An 18,321-nucleotide genomic window follows, 5' to 3' on the forward strand; every position below is an offset into this window, starting at 1 on the left:
GAAGCTAACAAAATCATGCAACTTCATTCACTCTTTTTGGATAAAGCTATACCCCAAAATTGAAGAAATTGAAACAACAGAATGTGAGAAACTATGACATAACACTTATCCTCTCTATTTTTTCATTTTTTATTTTTTTTTTGAAAAATAAAAATAAAAACTATAGAAGTTGCTAACTAGCTTACTGAAACTTTTACATCCACTGACAAGTGACAAAATTACACCAAAAGCAATTTGTTATCAAGGCTGATGACCAAGAAGAGAAGGTCTGTAAACAGCATGGGTTTGTGCAATCTCGATTCGATCTCGGGGATCATTCATTGTCTCATCCCTTAATGCTTGAAGAATGGCCTGACATGAACGCTCCCTGAAAATGTAACCAAAAGTGATGCATCATATTTACTTTTCGGGTCACTACACGTGAAGGATTCAAATATATGAAATGCAATTTTATCAACTTCCAAATGCACGAAGATTAATCACGGGTGTGCATGCCCCCGCACATGCGCTTTTGAGAGAGAGAGAGAGAGAGAGAGAGTTGAGTACCTTGTTATAAGTATTTTATATAACATCTTCAAGATGGGGCAGAGCTCAACTGGAGCAACAGGCTTATTTTCTTCAGGATGTAGTGTACTTAAGCTGGACTGACAGAGCAGCTCATAAAATGCTTTAACAGCAGAGACCCCCTGAAATACAAGGAAGTAAATTGTTGTTGCAAGGTATAGGGAACATAAGGGAGGAATAAGAAATGGCAAAAATATTGCTGAGACACCCAAAAAAATGGAACAAAGTGGTTATCGATGACAATAAAAGGTAGTGATGGGATTATTCACCCGCCACTGCCAGCAAAGAAACCTGAGACTTTTATAGGAGCTTGTATAGTGCATACTAATATAAGTTGCCACATAATATTTTTGTAATGATGGGAACAAAGTACGGTAATGCTCACGACACGGTATCAAAATTGATTGGATTACTTACAAAGAATCTTTAAGAAAAAAATATCATAAGACAAAGCATATATTCTATGCAACTTCGTTTTCAAGTCAATTCGCATTCAGCATATTCGATGTCAATTTATTGGAGTCTGTTTCTTAACCAGTCCTTTAAATTGATCAAGATGCATACCTGAATCATCCCTTTGCCCTTGATGCTATCACCCATTTCAAGGCTCAATTCCCCTTTGGCCAACTTTTGTCCATACCATGAATTACGACCTTTCAACAGGGTTACATAAGTGTCAGCCAACAAAGGCCCTGCAAGTTTCTCTGGTTCTTCTGCTAAGAGATGAGTGATAAATATCATCTCAGATGTACAGTGAGCAAAGTATACTGATTTGCTGGTGGCACTCTCGTTGGTTAGAGCTGCTATCATTCCTGTGGAATCAAAACAGAAGTTAAACCATTTATATTACAGAAATTTTGAAACTAAATATTCTTCAACATGATATCAAAATGATCGAATGTGTTTTTCTTCTATATTCTTAGACATGTACGAAAGAAATGAAGAAGTTTTTCTTTTGCTGAAGATCTCGAGTCTTGATTGACCACTCTAGGGATCCAAGAGAACCAACTCCCTGTTATTGAGGGCCAGCAACAGATCTACTCATAACGTGAAGGAATGACCTCACAATTTCTAGCCCAAGAAATTGCAATTTTCATCAATGAGAAAACAAGGGTTCCTAGATAAACTCTATCTAGTAACAAATGAAGAAAAAGGAGTCTGGTCTTAGATGGGTTCCAAAAACCATTGTCCACCTAAAATGTACCAAAGAATGTCATATATGTATATGCCTATTCATCATGGAACCTATTATAATGTAATGAAGTCACTATTTTCTTCAAATAAATATGTTACCAAACTTGAGCACATACATGTTTTGGGTATAATATTTCAATGTAGCTGTATCCCATGTCTAGATTTAAGAAGATGCATGGGCAGACACCCAATGATCATATGGTTCAAGTTTTTGGTCAAACTTGTAGGACCAAAGCAAACAACTTATACGTATAACACGGATCCAACCCTCCATAAGACATTTCCAAAGCACTAAAAGATGTCTGAATATTGTTAAGATTTTCATCGACATACAGAAAAAATATATATATATATATATATATATATATATATATATATATATATATATATATAGATATAGGATACTTTCTGCTTAAGCATCCTAAAGCACAGATAGAAGAGTTGATATTCATTTTCCTCCTTTTAAGCTTCTCAATGACATATATGTCATGTAAACGCATAAGGTCTCATTTCTGAAAATTTTCTTCAGAGCAGTTTGCCATGACTCATACCAAAATAAATTTCAAGTTTCAACAATATACTTTGAAGGAGCAATGCAACTTATATGTGGATCAAGCCTGAAGCTCAACTAGGAAATGATTGACATAATAACCTGAATAAATTAACATGCATTAGGAAAAGATCAACAGTCGTGGATCCTGATAAATAGAGTTGTTTAACTTGTTTCTAACTGTCGAAGTACTATTATGAAACTGAATCTTACCAGCCCCAATAGCATAGACATTCTTTAAGCCTCCCATGACTTCATGAGTAACAAGGTCACCATTGTCCCACACTATAAAGTGGGGCTGCCTCAAAAACTTTGCCAATGGTCTCCTCCACTTTTCAGCTCCACATATTCGAGCATTAGCATATTCCATGTTGTAGATCTCTGAGGCTATATTAGGTCCTCCAAGATAAAGAATGTTCTCCATTGGAACACCAGCTGCAAAGCATAATATATTAACAGAGTATGATGGGGAAGAAACCATACAATATTAAGAGAGAGGAAACCCCAAGCAAGTACCACAAGAAAGGAAGAGCCGCAAAAAAGGATATTAAAATTCAATGAAGTGTAAGACTGACAGAAAACCTAATTTCACCTGTGATGGAGAGCAATTTCTTCTTTTTCTGCTTAATTTTAGCTATTTATAAATTAAAAATTTTCCAAAAAACAATCAGCATTGTTTGTAGATAAAAAGTGTAACAGGTAAGTGCATGGAAATTCAAGCAAGAAGCTAATCTGATTTATACAGCAGAAAAATAGAGTGGTCAAATAAACTTAAACTGCATAAGGACCTTCAACAGAAACTACAAGAAAAGATTTGAAAAGACAAATATGTGACCCTTATAATTTGTCCCCATAGCAAACTCAAGGGCATATTAATGACAGTGTAGAAGAAGACTGAAAACTATTATGGGGAGAAGGCTTTTAAAAAAGCAAAGAGAGAACATGAGAAACATGATCCACAAATTTTCATAAGTTCCTCAAAAATTTCAAGTTTTCTAAGAGTTTCTTAGACATTCTTAAAAAAATTATCCAAAATCCAATCTCAAGCAAGGAAGACAATCTAAGAGCTAGCAAAAACAAACAGAAACTAGCATAAAGCCAAAAAGTTTGGATTGTCAGAAAAAGAGAGCAGTAAATGCCATTGAGCCTGCCACCTCAATACTTTCAATCGTCTTCTTAATGGTTTTAGCATTCAACTACAACCAAGGGTCACATTAGCACATTAGCTCAAATGGTGCTTCTTCCATTCAACTACAACAGTACCTGTCATCATTTCTTGAGTAAATTACCACAGTTCCTTAAATATGCAACCTGGTCCCATGGTTCAAGATTGTACTCAAGCCAATCTAAGTATTTATTTGAATGCCTATTAGGAAACTAAGTTTTTACATATTATTACCCAAAGAAACCATCAAATGCATTCATTGAGAGTTACCAATATGACAACTTCTAAACTGTAGTACTGTGTCAACAGAAATTGGCGGGATTTGGCCTCAGAACTAGAAAATTTATGGATCAATAAGTGGTACCTAAGTTGCATTAAGTGGCCAATTCACATTTCTCCATTGATAAGAAAGAGGAAAGAAAGGGACAACTATAAAACAAGGATGATAAGCCATTTATTCACAAAGAGAGAGAGAGAGAGAGAGAGAGTTCTGCTAAGTGGTGAAGATAAACACTAGAACTTAATGCAGATCCCACCCAGGCATTATGGCTGTAGAAAACCAAATAACAATATTTAAGAAAAAGGGAAGGAGTCTTACTTGCTCGATTGATCATTTGAGTGGGAGTTACTATGCGTGGTTCAGGCTCCAATTCAGCCTCTACACCCTTTGCTAAAGAAATGATGACAGGTTCTGTTATTCTCTCTTTCCAATACCTACTGATTTCTTCAAATACCTCACGGGTTTCTGTTGAGGGCAAGCCATTGATTACAATATCGGCATCCCACACAGCCTCCTGCAAGTTAGTGACAACCTTCAAAGGGCAGAGAGGGGTATCAATCATGTTCAAGCAAAATCCATCTTTCAAAATCTCATCGGCATGAAGTGTTCGGTCACCTAATCTTGCCTCCACATATTTCAAGTATGCACACCGCCTAATCAGTCTTCTCAACACATCCTCCCTAGAGTTGATCACCTCAAATAGGTGTTCAGCTGTAGCTCTGTCAACAGATCTACCAGCTCTTCTCCATATCCTAATTTGGACCTTCTCTCTTAAATGACCATAACTGTCTTGCAACATAGCTGCAAAAACACTACCCCATGCACCTGCCCCAACAGCAACAATCCTCAGCGGATCACTCTCAGCTTTTCCCAGAAGGCGACGAAGCTCATCGACCTTCTCCTCTAAAGCACCATTTGATTTCAGAATTGACCCATTGGAATCCGCATTAGGCATTACTTCAGTGGCCCCAACCATCTTCTTCGACCAATAACACTTAGCTCAAGGATTTCAGAGACAAATGCTAGAGAAAAGCAACTAATGCTCACAAACAAACACAACCTTTCTGGAAATTTCTTTCAAGCTACAAACTCAAATTACCAGCCTCCAAACCTCTGACTCTCAATCAATTTCTACAAATTCAGAAACAACCCACTTCTGATTATTATATGGGTTTTGCACCCCAGAAACCAGACAACTGAAACCAGCACATCACCGCCTAAAAAACTATTAAAATAATAACTTTATAGGTGGGTTTTCACCAAATTCAAAACCAATTCCACTCTTCTAATTTCTAGCCACAAACTGATCCAAAAAATCGAAATTTCAGAACATAAAAGAATATCCAAAAGGATTCAACCAATGGGTTTTAGACTTCTCTGTTCAATCGCCAATATCTATTCAAACATGTAAACCAAAATATTGAAAACTCAGCCTACAGCTTTGGCCATCTACCCCAGCAAACCAGTTAACAAGAAAGCGTTAAACCAAACCGCAAGACATGAAGAAAGGGGAAGCGAAAACGAACTATTCTTGTCAGCAGAGTCTTCAACGCGGTGACATAATAGAGGTGGGTTTTGTCCCTTGTGCTTTTGCTTCAAGATTTCACACATTGGTCGTGAAACACAAAATGGGTACGCAACAGAGTGTGAAAATTCATTTCAAAGAACTGGCTTGGCCAATTGGGTCAGCGTGAAATGCAAGAGAACCCAAAGAACGTCGAGCTTTCGTGAAAGAATTAGAAGGCCATGACTCATGAGACAAGTTATTTTGTAGCTTTTTTTTATGAGACAAGTTATTTACAAGCCATTTTTTAGGTTTCTTACAATAAAAATCGTCATCATTATATTTTTTATTTTGTAGAATTTTTTGTTTTTTTTGGGAATTGGAGAAATTCTCAGATGATGTAATCACGTAAGATAGATTTGGTACTCTTTGTTTTTAAGAAGGATAGATTTGTTACTCTTTGATAAGTTACCTTGATGAGTAAAACGCCATTTGTAATTTTGTACGATGAAAGATGGATTTTTATTTAATAATTATGCAAAATTATTAAAAGTTAAGGTATATATATATAAAGAATGCTTAGTAAATTTCTATTATAATGCTTAATTATATTTACTAATCAAATTATGGTGACTTGTATTCTACTTAGGCCAGCATAGGACTAGTAATTAAGTGTTTCCAAAATTGGTATGAGTAATCTGTTTCCTTTATTTATTTATTTTTTTTTTTAAAAAAAAGTTGTTACTTTTTTAACTGATTGAAAAAAGATATTCTTAAAAACATGTTTTGGAGAATGAGAACAAAATATCTGTCTTAATTATTATCTAGTGTCAACTCCATTGACAATGTCAATGATGATGATAAAGATTAAAGACTTAGGTGCAACTAACAACTATACTATGGAAATATGAATGATAGAGAAGGTTTGGTAGCAATAGAAGTATATGGAAAGTTGTTGAATTAGTCCATCTTTTTTGACATTGTGACAAAAAGATTTCTTAAGCTTTTAAATTAAATAAATAACTCTTTATATAATATGTATGTTTAACAAATAAGTCATTGTACAAATTTTGCCCATTTTTTCAACTTCATCCTTATGAAATTAAAAATTTACTCTCAAATAAAATTACATATATTTTTTAAAAAGTTTAGGCTAAGCCAAACATTCTCATAATTGGTCAAAATGCGTGACTAAATCATTCTTAAGAGTCTATAGATGATTTGACCACCTCTAAATTTGCTTGTTGACCGGCCTACCCCTGTGTTATAGGGGGTGACTGATCATTTCAACCTAAACTCTTTTATTATTAAATAATTTTAAAATTTCATGCGTGATGGTTGGTCACTCGGTTCATATTAAACCTTTTTTCCAAAAAAAAAATAAATCTTAAAGACATTGTATTTTTACAAATTTAATGTAGTATAACAAACGTTTTACAATAAATTAACTAATTTTTTTAACATTATTTGGGGCACATTGCAAACAGGGGTAGTTAAGGCTAAGTGTAATTAAAAAAAAAAAACAGTCATTAAAAGGGAAAAAAAAAAATGTTCTATAGGTGTTTGATTCATAGAGGTTTTGAAGGAGGGATTTTTTTTTTTTAACTGAAAGTTGAGAGCTTTTGTTGATTGCAATCCTTCTCCGGGTACAATTCTTCTTACTCTTGATCTGTATTTCAAGAGGTAGCCAAAGGGAAATCGCATGTGATAGTTTACTCTAAACAATGATGTTAGCTTCGCATGTATGTGTTTGATATGTAGGCATTTTGGGCATATTGTATGTATTTATACCATTTCTTCAAATCCTTCTAACGGGTTTTTGCCTTTTGATATTTATATGCATAGTCCTTGTCAATATCTCCACAAGTAGGCTACTTTTATAGTTTTTGGAAGCCAAAGACGTGGGTGAAAGAGAAAGTGGAGGAAAAGTGTAGGATGTGATCCCAAAAAGAAGCAGACTTTATGCATTTTATAATGCTAGTAGAGTGGGATGGAGTTGGAACATGCTTGAATTGATGGGCATGGTTGTGGTGGAGATTACAGCCTTGTCTGCTTGGCTTGATTTTCTTGGAATTGAAATGGGTTGATGTCATTTCTTTGATTCAATGCCGGGTGAGAGCTATTAGGTGGATAGTTAGGATGCTTGGGAAATATTGATGGATCATCTTGGAAAATGGTATTTGGGCTTTCACTTATTTCCTTCTAAATGGTTTGGGCTGGGGGAAGAGTTTTGGAAGAAGTCTCTCTGTGGAAGAAATTAAAGAAAAGCAGAACTGGGGAACAATGTGTTTTTCCCTAAATTCAGAGGTCAAGTGGTATTCTGCCATGGTGTGTGTGGAGAAGCAATTTTGGATGATAAGATATGGTTTGTTGGTCCAAGAAAGCAATGAAGGAAAATGATGATATGGTATATTATACTCTCTTGGAAGTGGTAGGGTTTCTTGGGTGCAATGACTCATTTTGGTTCTCAATGGGATGAAAAGGCCAGTGCATTGTGCTTACAGTCCACCTAGCTGGCTGTCAACCATGTGGTGAAGTGCTGAATTGGCTTAGGTGCAGTGATACTATACACGGAGAGCGATTTTGATAATTCTCCAACAATGCTTGAACCATTACTAACACATACATGAGCTAAATTTTCCTACCTTTTTTATTTCCCCTTGGAGTCTTTTGCACTTTGTCATATGCCGTTTCACACCCAGAGTAGTGCATTTTTAAACACTATATGAATGCACATTATGAATCCATTCTAAAGTTGACAGTTTCCAGATTAGGTAAGTTAGAATCACAGCATGATTCTCTTTCAGTTTATTTTATTTATAAGTGATTTGCTCAATGTGGGATAGATGCTAGTGCTGAATAACCAAAGTCATATCTAATCATAGTTGCAACAATGCCATGTCCCAGCATCTGATTGATCCTTGAATATAAAAAAGAAACGTCAATTTGTTTAACTTCTTAGTTTCTGGTAAGTTACATACACATCCATTGGGTTCTGAACCCACAACCACACTCTCCACCTTCTTTTTACAGGGAGAGGAGGTGGCATTTGAACTAGAGCTCATTGGCATAGAAAACAACAATTTGTTCACAAGTTAGATCAACAAAATCTAGGAAAATTAGGTTACTTTGAACTTGAATGGAGTGTTTTTCAGTCTAGCATATAGTGCTCTAGCAACTTCAAGTTGGTTCTTTTGTTTGCGTGTAATTTGGGATACTTGCACATCATCACAATAATTGCTCCTCCAATTTGCTGTATTTTACATTCTCCTGTTATAAAATCTTTACTGTTAATGAGGCATATTCTGAATGTTTCTATAAAGTAAAACCCCATTTGGAGTGGACTTGCAGACAAGTATAGAATTCAGATCTAATTATATTGTTTATGAAATGGCAGAATATGGTATTGGCCTAGAGCATCTTAAAACTCAATTATATGGCAGACACTTTTTTTCCCCTTACTTCCACGGTACAAAAGTGTGCAGTTTAGCTAACGGTGAGAAACTGTGTTACTAATTCCATCTGCAACCAGGCATCTCTATTTCCCTATTTCTTTTTCTCTGCAACTGTTCTAATCATGTATGTGTCCTGACACCCTGGGCCTTGTCTTGGGGTTGTGGTGGTCTTAAGTCTTTCACTTGTTTATGTCGGTTGGCATGGTAAAAACTTATTAGGAAGGGCATGACCAGTTTTCTTCATTTGATGCTCCCTATCATGCTGAAGGGCTTGCAAACATTTGAAAAAGAAAAAAAACGTTCATAGCATCTATTGCTCTCTTCTATAATGGTATTCATTTTGCTGATTGTGGAGAAACATGGCAATCCCCTTTATGTCCACTATAACATCAATAGGTTTTGATACTCTCTAATTACGTATGTTATTTTTCTCTCAAGAATTTCTTTGTAATTCTTGATTTGTTATAGAGAAGTTCTCACATTCACTATACTTTCTTCATTTCCCCCGCAACAAGAGCACTGCAAAACTTAGTGCCTAAGAGGTATTCCTCATTTTAAGAAAATGTGCTTACATAGCCTCAATCATTGATGTTTTACAGGCAATCTAAGAAAACATACATGAAATCACTATCATCTATTGATTTATTTGTATGAAACATCATTCTCATGTTAAAACTTTTCTTTTGATGTTACTCTCTTTGTTAATCCTTGCAATATTTTCTGTTCGATATTTGTTTCTTATGTCCCAAGTATGTCAAAAGCTTTCAGGTCAAACTTTGGAAGATGGCAGCCGGAAGGAATTTTGCCAGCCCCAGAACATATAAATAAAAAAGATGTTTGGCTTTTGTTTGATCCATTGAAAATAGATAGGAAATCCCTTGGGATTGCCTTTTGATTGTGTTCTAATATTTGTTTTCAGCTTTCAATGAATGCTACTGTATGAAAAGCCATCACTGTATGAGGGAAAAGGGTCTGTTGGCAGAAATGTTTTCTGTGGTGGCAATGTTCCTGTTATTGTAGTTTTCATTGTTATTATTTTTATTTTGTTCTATAGATAGTTCTATCACTACAACTACGTTTTAAGCTCCTGAAACCTTATTAATTACTTGAAGCTATAGATAAGTACTATGCCACAGTAAATCCTTTTCCTTTCCCCAAAAACATTTGGAGCCTTAGAAAGAAAGTATGGCCTCATGGTTGCCAGCTGGATATGTTTGCTGTTGGAGCCAAATTGTTGATGGGAAATCTTTGGCAAGCCAGGAGTGAGTCATAAATTATATTTTGACAATTAGAGGGACGATTCTGGTTGAAACCGTTTGAGTTTGACTATCCTTTTGCAAAAAAAAAAAAAAAAAAAAAAAAAAAAGGTGGAATTTGGGAAAAAAAATTATAAACAAACACTTTAAAAGAATTTCATAAGCTGACCTTAAAGAGGGCTAGGAAAGGCAGTGGACTGTAAGAAACTACCTAGATACTTTTTTTTTTTTAATAAGTAATTCAATCTTTAATTCAATTCAAACTTCCCAGATACTTCAACTCTTCTGAGGATTTCTTTTTATCTAAAAAGAGTATGTACCCGCAGGAGTATGAGTTTTGAGGGTGTGGCGGCTGTTCTGATAATCTGCTTAGAACATTACTGGTGTAATGGTAAATCTTGCTCTAATTCTTGTTCACAATACTATTTGAATTTTTCACCCATGTATTCCTTTTTTAAAGAGAAGTGCAAATAATAATTCAGTTTCACTAGGATGCTTGGATCTTAAGGCTGTGGTTTAATATGATGTTATTTTTTTTCTTGATACAGTGGGATTTTATTGCCATTCTGTGGGTTTCCTATCACAATATCAGTCAGACTATATGCATATTCATAGATTTAAATTAAAATGTGCAGTTGAGGCACCATCCAATTATTATAGGAATCTGGACTAAATTCAATTCTCTGTATTGGCAACTTGAACATGGTATGTTCAGCAAACTAGTCATTCATATTCCATTGACCTCTGGATTGTGATGTGTACTTAGTGAGGGAATATTTGCTCTTTGGCCCATTGTTGGGTTCTGAGGGAAGTTGTGAGAGTTAGACTTGCTTTGTTTTCATCATCAATAATTGTTTCCATAGCTATGAGTACCATTTAGTCAATCTGGCACTGATTAAATGTTTGAGTTGAGGTGCTTTTGACAATTGAAGAAAATGGACCTTTCTGTTAGTGTCTGATTTTCCAACAGCCCATGCAATTGTCACCAGAGAAGCAACATCAGAAAATTAGCAATGTCTTTATGCAAGAAACTGCATACTTTCTAAGGTACGTGTAGGTCTTGGTTATTTTTAGCTTCTGGTATTTATGGACAAAAATGTTGCAAATTCAGTCTTCATGTTGATGGATGAGTACTTCCCATAGGATGAGAACTTGCTACTCCTAGTCCAATTTGCTTACATAAAGATTACTTATATCATAGAAGAACATATCAGCATCTTGAATAATTTCAATGTTTCTTTGATTTTGCCACTGAATTACGTTCACACCCACTTAGATGCTTCTTCTTTAGCAACTGTCATACCCTATATAAGGTAGGCTCCTTTTCTTGTGAATATTCCCAAGCCTAGGCTTTCAGTGTTCAGTGGAAAACTGGGGCCTTACTTTATGACGTCATAACTATAGTTTTCAAGTGTCACTGGTAGTTTGAGTGGTTTCAGCAGCAGAGTCCAGAATCCCAAACCAGTGCATTCTGGAATTCTGAAGGTAGCCATGTGTGTCACTAGCTTTACACTTAATGGTACAGCACAGTGACTGAACATTATCATGCACTGTTTGAACAATTTAACACTTTTCTCTTCAACAGTGAAATATTACTCCTTTTTGAGTTCACTTTTCGAGATAGATCTTTTTCTTTTTCCCGAATGTGAATTTAGTGAAAAGAATTCATTCCACTGATGATAGTTACTTAAGAAGGCAAGGATAAGAAAAACGTGGAGAATATTTATTAGCAAGGCCAGAGAAACACAGACCTACACATTCTGAGAGACTAAAGATCAAATTAATCGGTTTCAGTATGAGATCTTTGTTAGGTTATCCCTTTTGACTGCTTTATTTGCAAGTTTTACAAATGACTGAATGGAATAAATAAAAAAGAGAGTGAAAAGGAAAATGAAGTTGCTTCAGTTCCTTCTTAGCTAGATGAATTTCATTAATTATAAATATTCACTGTCTTGAATATAGTTTTTACAATTTTTTTATTTTATTTTTAATCTTTAAATCTGTTCTTATACTTGATTCATCCAAATGTTTAAGGTTCACAATATCTTCTTCGTTCCTTTTTTTTTTTTTTTTTACTAATAAGTACAAGCTCTTTTATTTGTTGTCATTTCCCTCCAGAAGGTTATGTTATATATTTTGATAATCTATTTACTTTCTCTAATGCATATTTTAAGATTCCTGCTTGAAATTGAATTTTTGCCTTACCTTGCACCTCATAAAGATAAACAGTATGCAGAATTACTTGGGTCTGACAGCACCAATATAAGAAATTAAATGTGTCTTTTTGACAGGATTTTTACTTTGATAGATAAATTCATTATAAAGCGCCTACAGGAATCAACCCAAGTACACAATCAGTGTCCTTTTGATTATTGTGATTAAAATTCTGTACATAATAAAACAGAAGGAAGGTTGATTAAGAGCGGACTGATTTAATGTTATTTCATGTTGTGTGTAATCACTTTGGGGGAAGTTAATGTTGGAGGCATCTGTTAGCTTAAAATCTGAATGATCACTGTTGTAGTTGCCATTGATTTTTTTGCCACACTATGGTAAATATGATGCTGGTTAAGGTTAACTAAAAGTTGATGCGAAAATACTAATTAGTTAAAATATGACTGAATTATTTCATATAGGTATATGCGCATTTAGACTAACCACAATAAATTTTGCAAGTTGCAACAAGTGGATAAATTTCTTCTTGGCATTTGGATATGCCCGTTTTTAACTTTGCGCGCTCTTGAATTTATGTTGGTGTTGCGTGAACTAGCCCTTCATTTGTTTTGAGTATGTTACATTTCTTTGCAGTAAAACAATATTAAATCTTGTCTTTGAGACTGATTATCGGAGGAAGTAGTTGGTCTTTACAAATTCGATATATACACCCTTTAATAGGGCTGGTGATGTCCAGTTTCTTTCACAGTGGCAGCTATAATTCATATCAATAGCTGATTGTTGAAGAAATTTCTACCAGCCCCTGCAGCCTCCATGTTACACTCATCTTACATGAAAAGTCGTACGAATATGATATTTACCAATTTTTATGGCTGAGGCATTTTTTCCCACATGCTGTAAGGGCCTCTTCTTTTAAAAAAGAAAAGTTATATTTTGCGGCTGCTGTCATGAGAACATTATTGCCTTTTGAAATATTCTTTGGCCAGGAGCAAGTACTGCCAATGGGTCATAAGCAGATTTTCTCTGTACAAAAACTTCCCACTTTGGGCCAAAGTGGGCCCGCCACTCTTCCTGTGTACTGTATTGGGGCAGATATTGCTTCATCCCAAGATGGGCAGTTTCACAGTATTCTAGAATTCTTTTGTTCTGAGTTAATATGTGTTCTAATCCATCAGTTCCTGTTGAAGAGGGCACTGCAGAGGTAAGGAATGCGACTAGGTAGAAAATATCTTCCTCTGGAATGACAGTAGAAGTTCTGTTATCCCACCTGAAATCAGAATTAAATAATTCAACCACTTAGCAAAAGCTATGAGAATCTTTTTAGATAATGATTTGTATTGTGAAACTGTTACTTTGATTTGTTCACTGGATAGATGAGGATAGGGCCATTGCTTGTTTCTGTAAGGATATTGCCAAAGACCTCATCTGCAAAATTGTGTATTTTGCTTTTAGGTATGAAAAGATTGAGCCATGGATGTGGAACTTCCCACAAGCCTTTTGACCGTAATTTCACCTCTGACACGTGCACCCTGTCCAGGAACTCTACATACGTAACTTCTGATTGGAAAAGTGTTGATTTAATATAGCTTAATTGAGACAATAAGTTCTCAATTTCCTGCATAATTAAACAAACATATGTGAGCGCCAATGATTTATATAAATTTGTTGATAATTTAATAGTTCATTTATTCTGTTACTTTAGGAAATCTACCCTGATGGTGGGCCATTGCATGCCTACCTGATTTGCTACTTCGGTCTCGTCTAGGTGGAAGTATTTGGCCAACTCTAGGCAGAAGAGAGTCTTTCCATCTGACTTGAACTGCCTGGCTTGAACTGGGTCTTGCGGATTAAATGATGATCTCCAGTTATTCAGCAGACCGGTCCTGTTTATTATCACAAATCCTTCAACATAATCAAACGTCTTTTCTACAGATATAAGATGTTCTTGGTCGATTGCAAATGTCGTGAAATCTGAGTATAGCACTCTAATCCATTTTACCTGTTCAAAATGGAGAATTGTGTCACAAACAATTGGGAGTCGTTACAATACACTGCATTACTTTTGAAATTGATTAGCCTAAATGATTTTATTTTTACCATATCAGGTGCTGGTTCCAGCAATATTCTTGCTCGGGTTATAATGCCGAACTGGCCAAGTCCTCCAAGAACACTGTGAAAGAGGTCGCTGTTCTGCTTCTCCGAACAAGTTACAACCTCCCCTTTTCCTGCACACATTTTGGCTCCACCTTTCAGTAAGTATCCATTGTATGCAAATGATAAACATTAATCTTGAAAATTAATTCATGACTAATAGCTAAGTTTCTCCATGAAACTCAGGTCAAGTGAAGACCACCTAATGAAGTAACCTGGCCACCCACAATTTCTGTATCTTATATATATGTATGCCTGTTTTTTTTTATTTTTCACGAACCTGTTACAACCTCCAGCAGGTGGACATTACTGATCTGGGGGCCATGGCGAAATGCCTGACCACTGATCCCTGCATTAGATAGCGTACCACCAACAGTTAGATGTAGGTAGTCTGTCCATGATTTTGGTGCTAACCCGTATTTCAGGCTTTCATGCAGGATATTTATCCACAGCTCACCACCAGAGACATCCACATATGGAGAATTTCCAGCGGAAACCTGCATATCTGGGCCATGGAGCGATTCCATGTTAATCACAATTCCTTGATGTGCTTGTGATTGGCCCTGGAGTGAGTGGCCATGGCCTCTCGCTGCAACTGTGAGCCCTGAATGAGGACCCATCTGCCAAATATGCTTTATGGTTGTGGCTATATCAGAAACTGACTTTGGATGCAGTACTGCTGCTGGGAGGAACTGGTACCTGTTGCCAAAATCTCTGGCTGCAAGGTGAACTTCGTCAAAGTTGAAATGCCCATCAAGGGGAATTGCTCTTAATGTAGAAGGGATGCTGGAAAAAGAAAGGTTTATTCTGATAGTTACACAGCTTAAGAACAAGATCATGAAGCCTCTTATGAGAAGAATGTTGTTTCGTCTGAGGAAGCTAGCTGGTGGGTATCCCATATTTTTTTTTTGGTCAGAAGAGATGGGGGAAGCAAAGGTGAAAGAAGTTTAATCCTATAACTTTGTTTCTTTGTGAGCTAAAGAAAAAGGAGAGGCCTGGAAGAGCCAAGGAAATGAAGGGTTGGGGAGAGAATTTAAAGGGGAAGGTTTGGTTGGCTAAGTCAACGTATCTTCGGCTGCGAGAATCCGTATGAAGACTGCCTACTTGGGTGGAATAGTTTTAGGATTTTCTTTTAGTTCTCCTTTTTAAGCCCTTTTGTTTATAAGAGAAGCCATCACACATATGCCAAGTTGGAGAGAAAAAGTTACAAGAAAGAAGATTGCACAGATCTTTGCACTTTTTCTAACAGTTGCAACCACAAACGCACCTTTTCCATCAAAGACAAACATGTCTCGTGTATTTTTTTTCATTAGCCAAGTTAAGGATAGTTTTCCCTTATTTAGAAAAAAGTAGCCTCTCTGCCAGAAGGCGTATTTTTCTGCTTCTGATGACCTGTGTGCCCATACCCGTGTCTTACTCGCATGAATGATGATTGTCTTCTTTCTGAATCCATTGTTGTCGGAATGTTGACACTCTGAATCTTCATTCAGATCGAATGAGAGAGACTAGCGGGCCTGCCTTGATTCATTTCTCAGGAAGAGAGATGGACCAGTGGGGTATCAAGGGTCCATGTAACACGTGAAATTCAAATGGATGATGTGTGCTTTGTGGGGGGAAGGACGATGATTGGTTATGTTGGGACCCTTTTTAGAAGAGTGAACATGGGGATAACAGCAGGGAGGAAACACTGAAAGATTTCTCTTTTGCTTATCTCTTCTGCTATTACTTTGATGCCTTGGTTCCCATCAATCGGACAAGTTTCAAGGATTCTCTTGTTTATATGTTTTTATGTGAAATTAATGTTTTTGTTCACTTATGTCAGATTCTCTTGTTTAAATGTTTTTGTGTGCAATTAATTTACTCTAGTGCAGTTATCACTTTTCCACTTTCTGCTGCAACTTGTTTGAGCCACCAATAGAAAATCTGCAACTCCATGAGTAAGCAGCATCTCCCCCCTTTCCCCTTTTGAGGGCAAATTAATCTGTCACCTCCTGTTTCTTTGGCATCAAAAATTCTTGTATACTTGTTCTGTTCTTGAAAGTAAACTGTGTCCTGTAATAGTTTTTACTTGTGGTCCTCAAGATAGAATCGCTTAGCACATTATCTTTTCTGCACAAAATCCTGTAATAGTTTTTACTTGTGGTCCTCAAGATAGAATCGCTTAGCACATTATCTTTTCTGCACAAAATCTTCTCTGCTAGCTTTTGGCATCAGCATTCATGATTGAAAAAAATGGATCTGATGACAATGAATCTACATGCATCATTTTGAGGAACATTTTCTGTTAGAAAAATATATGTCGCGGACAACATCTTACAAGTGGAGAGGTGTCATGCACAGCCAATAGAAAATCCAGCATATATGGGAGGATATACTTTGTTTGGAATACGATGCGATGTTGTATATACGGCCACTTTCTATACTCTTGCCCTATGTGGCAGCGCGAAGTAACAATATCATGTCAGCCTTCCAAAAAAATTTATGGATACGACATGTGACGTGACACTGCCATGTTAGCCAGCACAATATGCTTTAGTGCAATAAAAATACTATTTTTGGCCTATAAAAGTCCTAGGTGATGAGAGGTCATAGGTCCCATCAGTGGGTGGAGCTACAACAACTACGGATGGGGCTTGTGGCCTCTTGTCACCTAAGACTTTTATGGGCCAAAAATTGTATTTTTATTGCACTATAGTATTTCTCCCCTCACGTGGTGGTTGGAATCCAATGGTGCCAACCAGGGAATGGGAGGACAATTTTTTAAAACAAAATGGTAAACTATTGCCATCTCATTGGCTTCTACACCAGTACTTGTGCCCCCATAACTTTTGGTGTTTCTTAATCAAGAAATGGTTTGTGGTAGTATGAGTGGTGTGAATACATCATTAGAAGGCCTAGTGGTATTTTACGGCTTCCTTTTAGGGATTAGGGTAGGAGAATATTATTGGCTTAGTGACTCAATGGTGCATGATTACCTTCTCTAAAGAGTGAGAATGAGAGCAAGATATCCTCTTGGTTGCTAGAAGTTGTAGGGAAAGAAGACACATAATCTTTTGGGAGGATTCATTGGATCAAAACAAGACATAATTATGGTATAAAGGAAGATAACATGATTACAAACCACATTGTGGAGGGCAATTGGTGGCCTCTATTAATTAATCTCAAACAAGTCTTCTTTTGTAGGAATATAAAATTAAGATTGTTAGAATTTGATGTAGATATTGCACTCAATTCCTCCCTTGATGGGGTTTGTATGATCTTCAAGTGTGAACCCTAGTAACATTTGTCCTCTCTTTTGTGGTGAAAAACCTAATATTTGATTGCACCCCTTTCTAGAAGGAGACCGACCACTACTAATAAAGAAATCAAGGCTATATTAGTAGAGACGAAATGATGTGAGAGCATCCAATTACACGTATTATAGGAGCCCCACATGTTGATCAAATGCTTTATTTGTGGAATGCAAATGTTGAATTTGATTAATAAACATGTGTCCTTTTAGGGTTCTAAGGGCGGCGACAGTGGATCCCATTGCACTTTCCATTGATCATGGTCGAGTAAAATCATGAATCAACAAAATGCCATGAGGATGCCATGTCAGCACGATCTCGAGAGTACGATTGGCTAGCCGAAGATTGAGGACCGACGAATCATAATCCGGCAAGTGGGTGAAGCCACGTTAGCTAGGGCCTCCATCCTCATCATCATGCCACTAAGACAAAAGTTCTGTGCTTGGAGGGGTTGTTAGGACACAAAATTGATTTAGGATGCTCAAAACAAAACCTTTGAGAATATAATTAATTATTCTTATCATGTTCCCTATCCCCACTTTGATTCCTCTCTAATCAATGTCTCCTTGTGTCTTTCCATCCTTAAGCCAAAATCCAAAAGCCACAAATCCTACTTGCCTTTCTTTTTTTTTTGTCGTCTTACATTTCTATCTTCCACCTTTTCCTTGAGGTAAATTAAAGAGAATACTTATCTCTTCTTGACAACTTGGAAAGATAGGAAGAGATCAACAAACGTA

The 18,321-nt window shown here is 36.3% G+C and overlaps 2 protein-coding genes across 2 annotated transcripts; both read right to left on the minus strand.

Annotated features, from left to right (window-relative positions):
- Positions 1-150: 150 nt before the first annotated feature.
- Positions 151-5,510, minus strand: LOC132167075 (putative glycerol-3-phosphate dehydrogenase [NAD(+)] 1, cytosolic). The gene is made up of 5 exons (XM_059577970.2): positions 4,072-5,510; positions 2,522-2,743; positions 1,129-1,376; positions 547-686; positions 151-367 (listed from the first exon to the last, which is right to left on the minus strand). Exons 1-5 carry the CDS (start codon positions 4,727-4,729, stop codon positions 241-243), a joined length of 1,395 nt encoding a protein of 464 aa, XP_059433953.2. The 5' UTR covers positions 4,730-5,510; the 3' UTR covers positions 151-240.
- A 6,563-nt stretch (positions 5,511-12,073) lies between these two features.
- Positions 12,074-16,206, minus strand: LOC132168126 (cytokinin dehydrogenase 6-like). Its single transcript, XM_059579214.2, has 5 exons — positions 14,575-16,206; positions 14,241-14,368; positions 13,882-14,142; positions 13,496-13,758; positions 12,074-13,410 (listed from the first exon to the last, which is right to left on the minus strand). The coding sequence occupies exons 1-5, from the start codon at positions 15,191-15,193 to the stop codon at positions 13,089-13,091; spliced, it is 1,593 nt and encodes a 530-aa protein (XP_059435197.1). The 5' UTR covers positions 15,194-16,206; the 3' UTR covers positions 12,074-13,088.
- Positions 16,207-18,321: the final 2,115 nt, after the last annotated feature.

Source organism: Corylus avellana, chromosome 2 (assembly GCF_965113065.1).
Source record: "Corylus avellana chromosome 2, dhCorAvel1.hap1.2, whole genome shotgun sequence".
Lineage (NCBI taxonomy): Eukaryota > Viridiplantae > Streptophyta > Magnoliopsida > Fagales > Betulaceae > Corylus > Corylus avellana.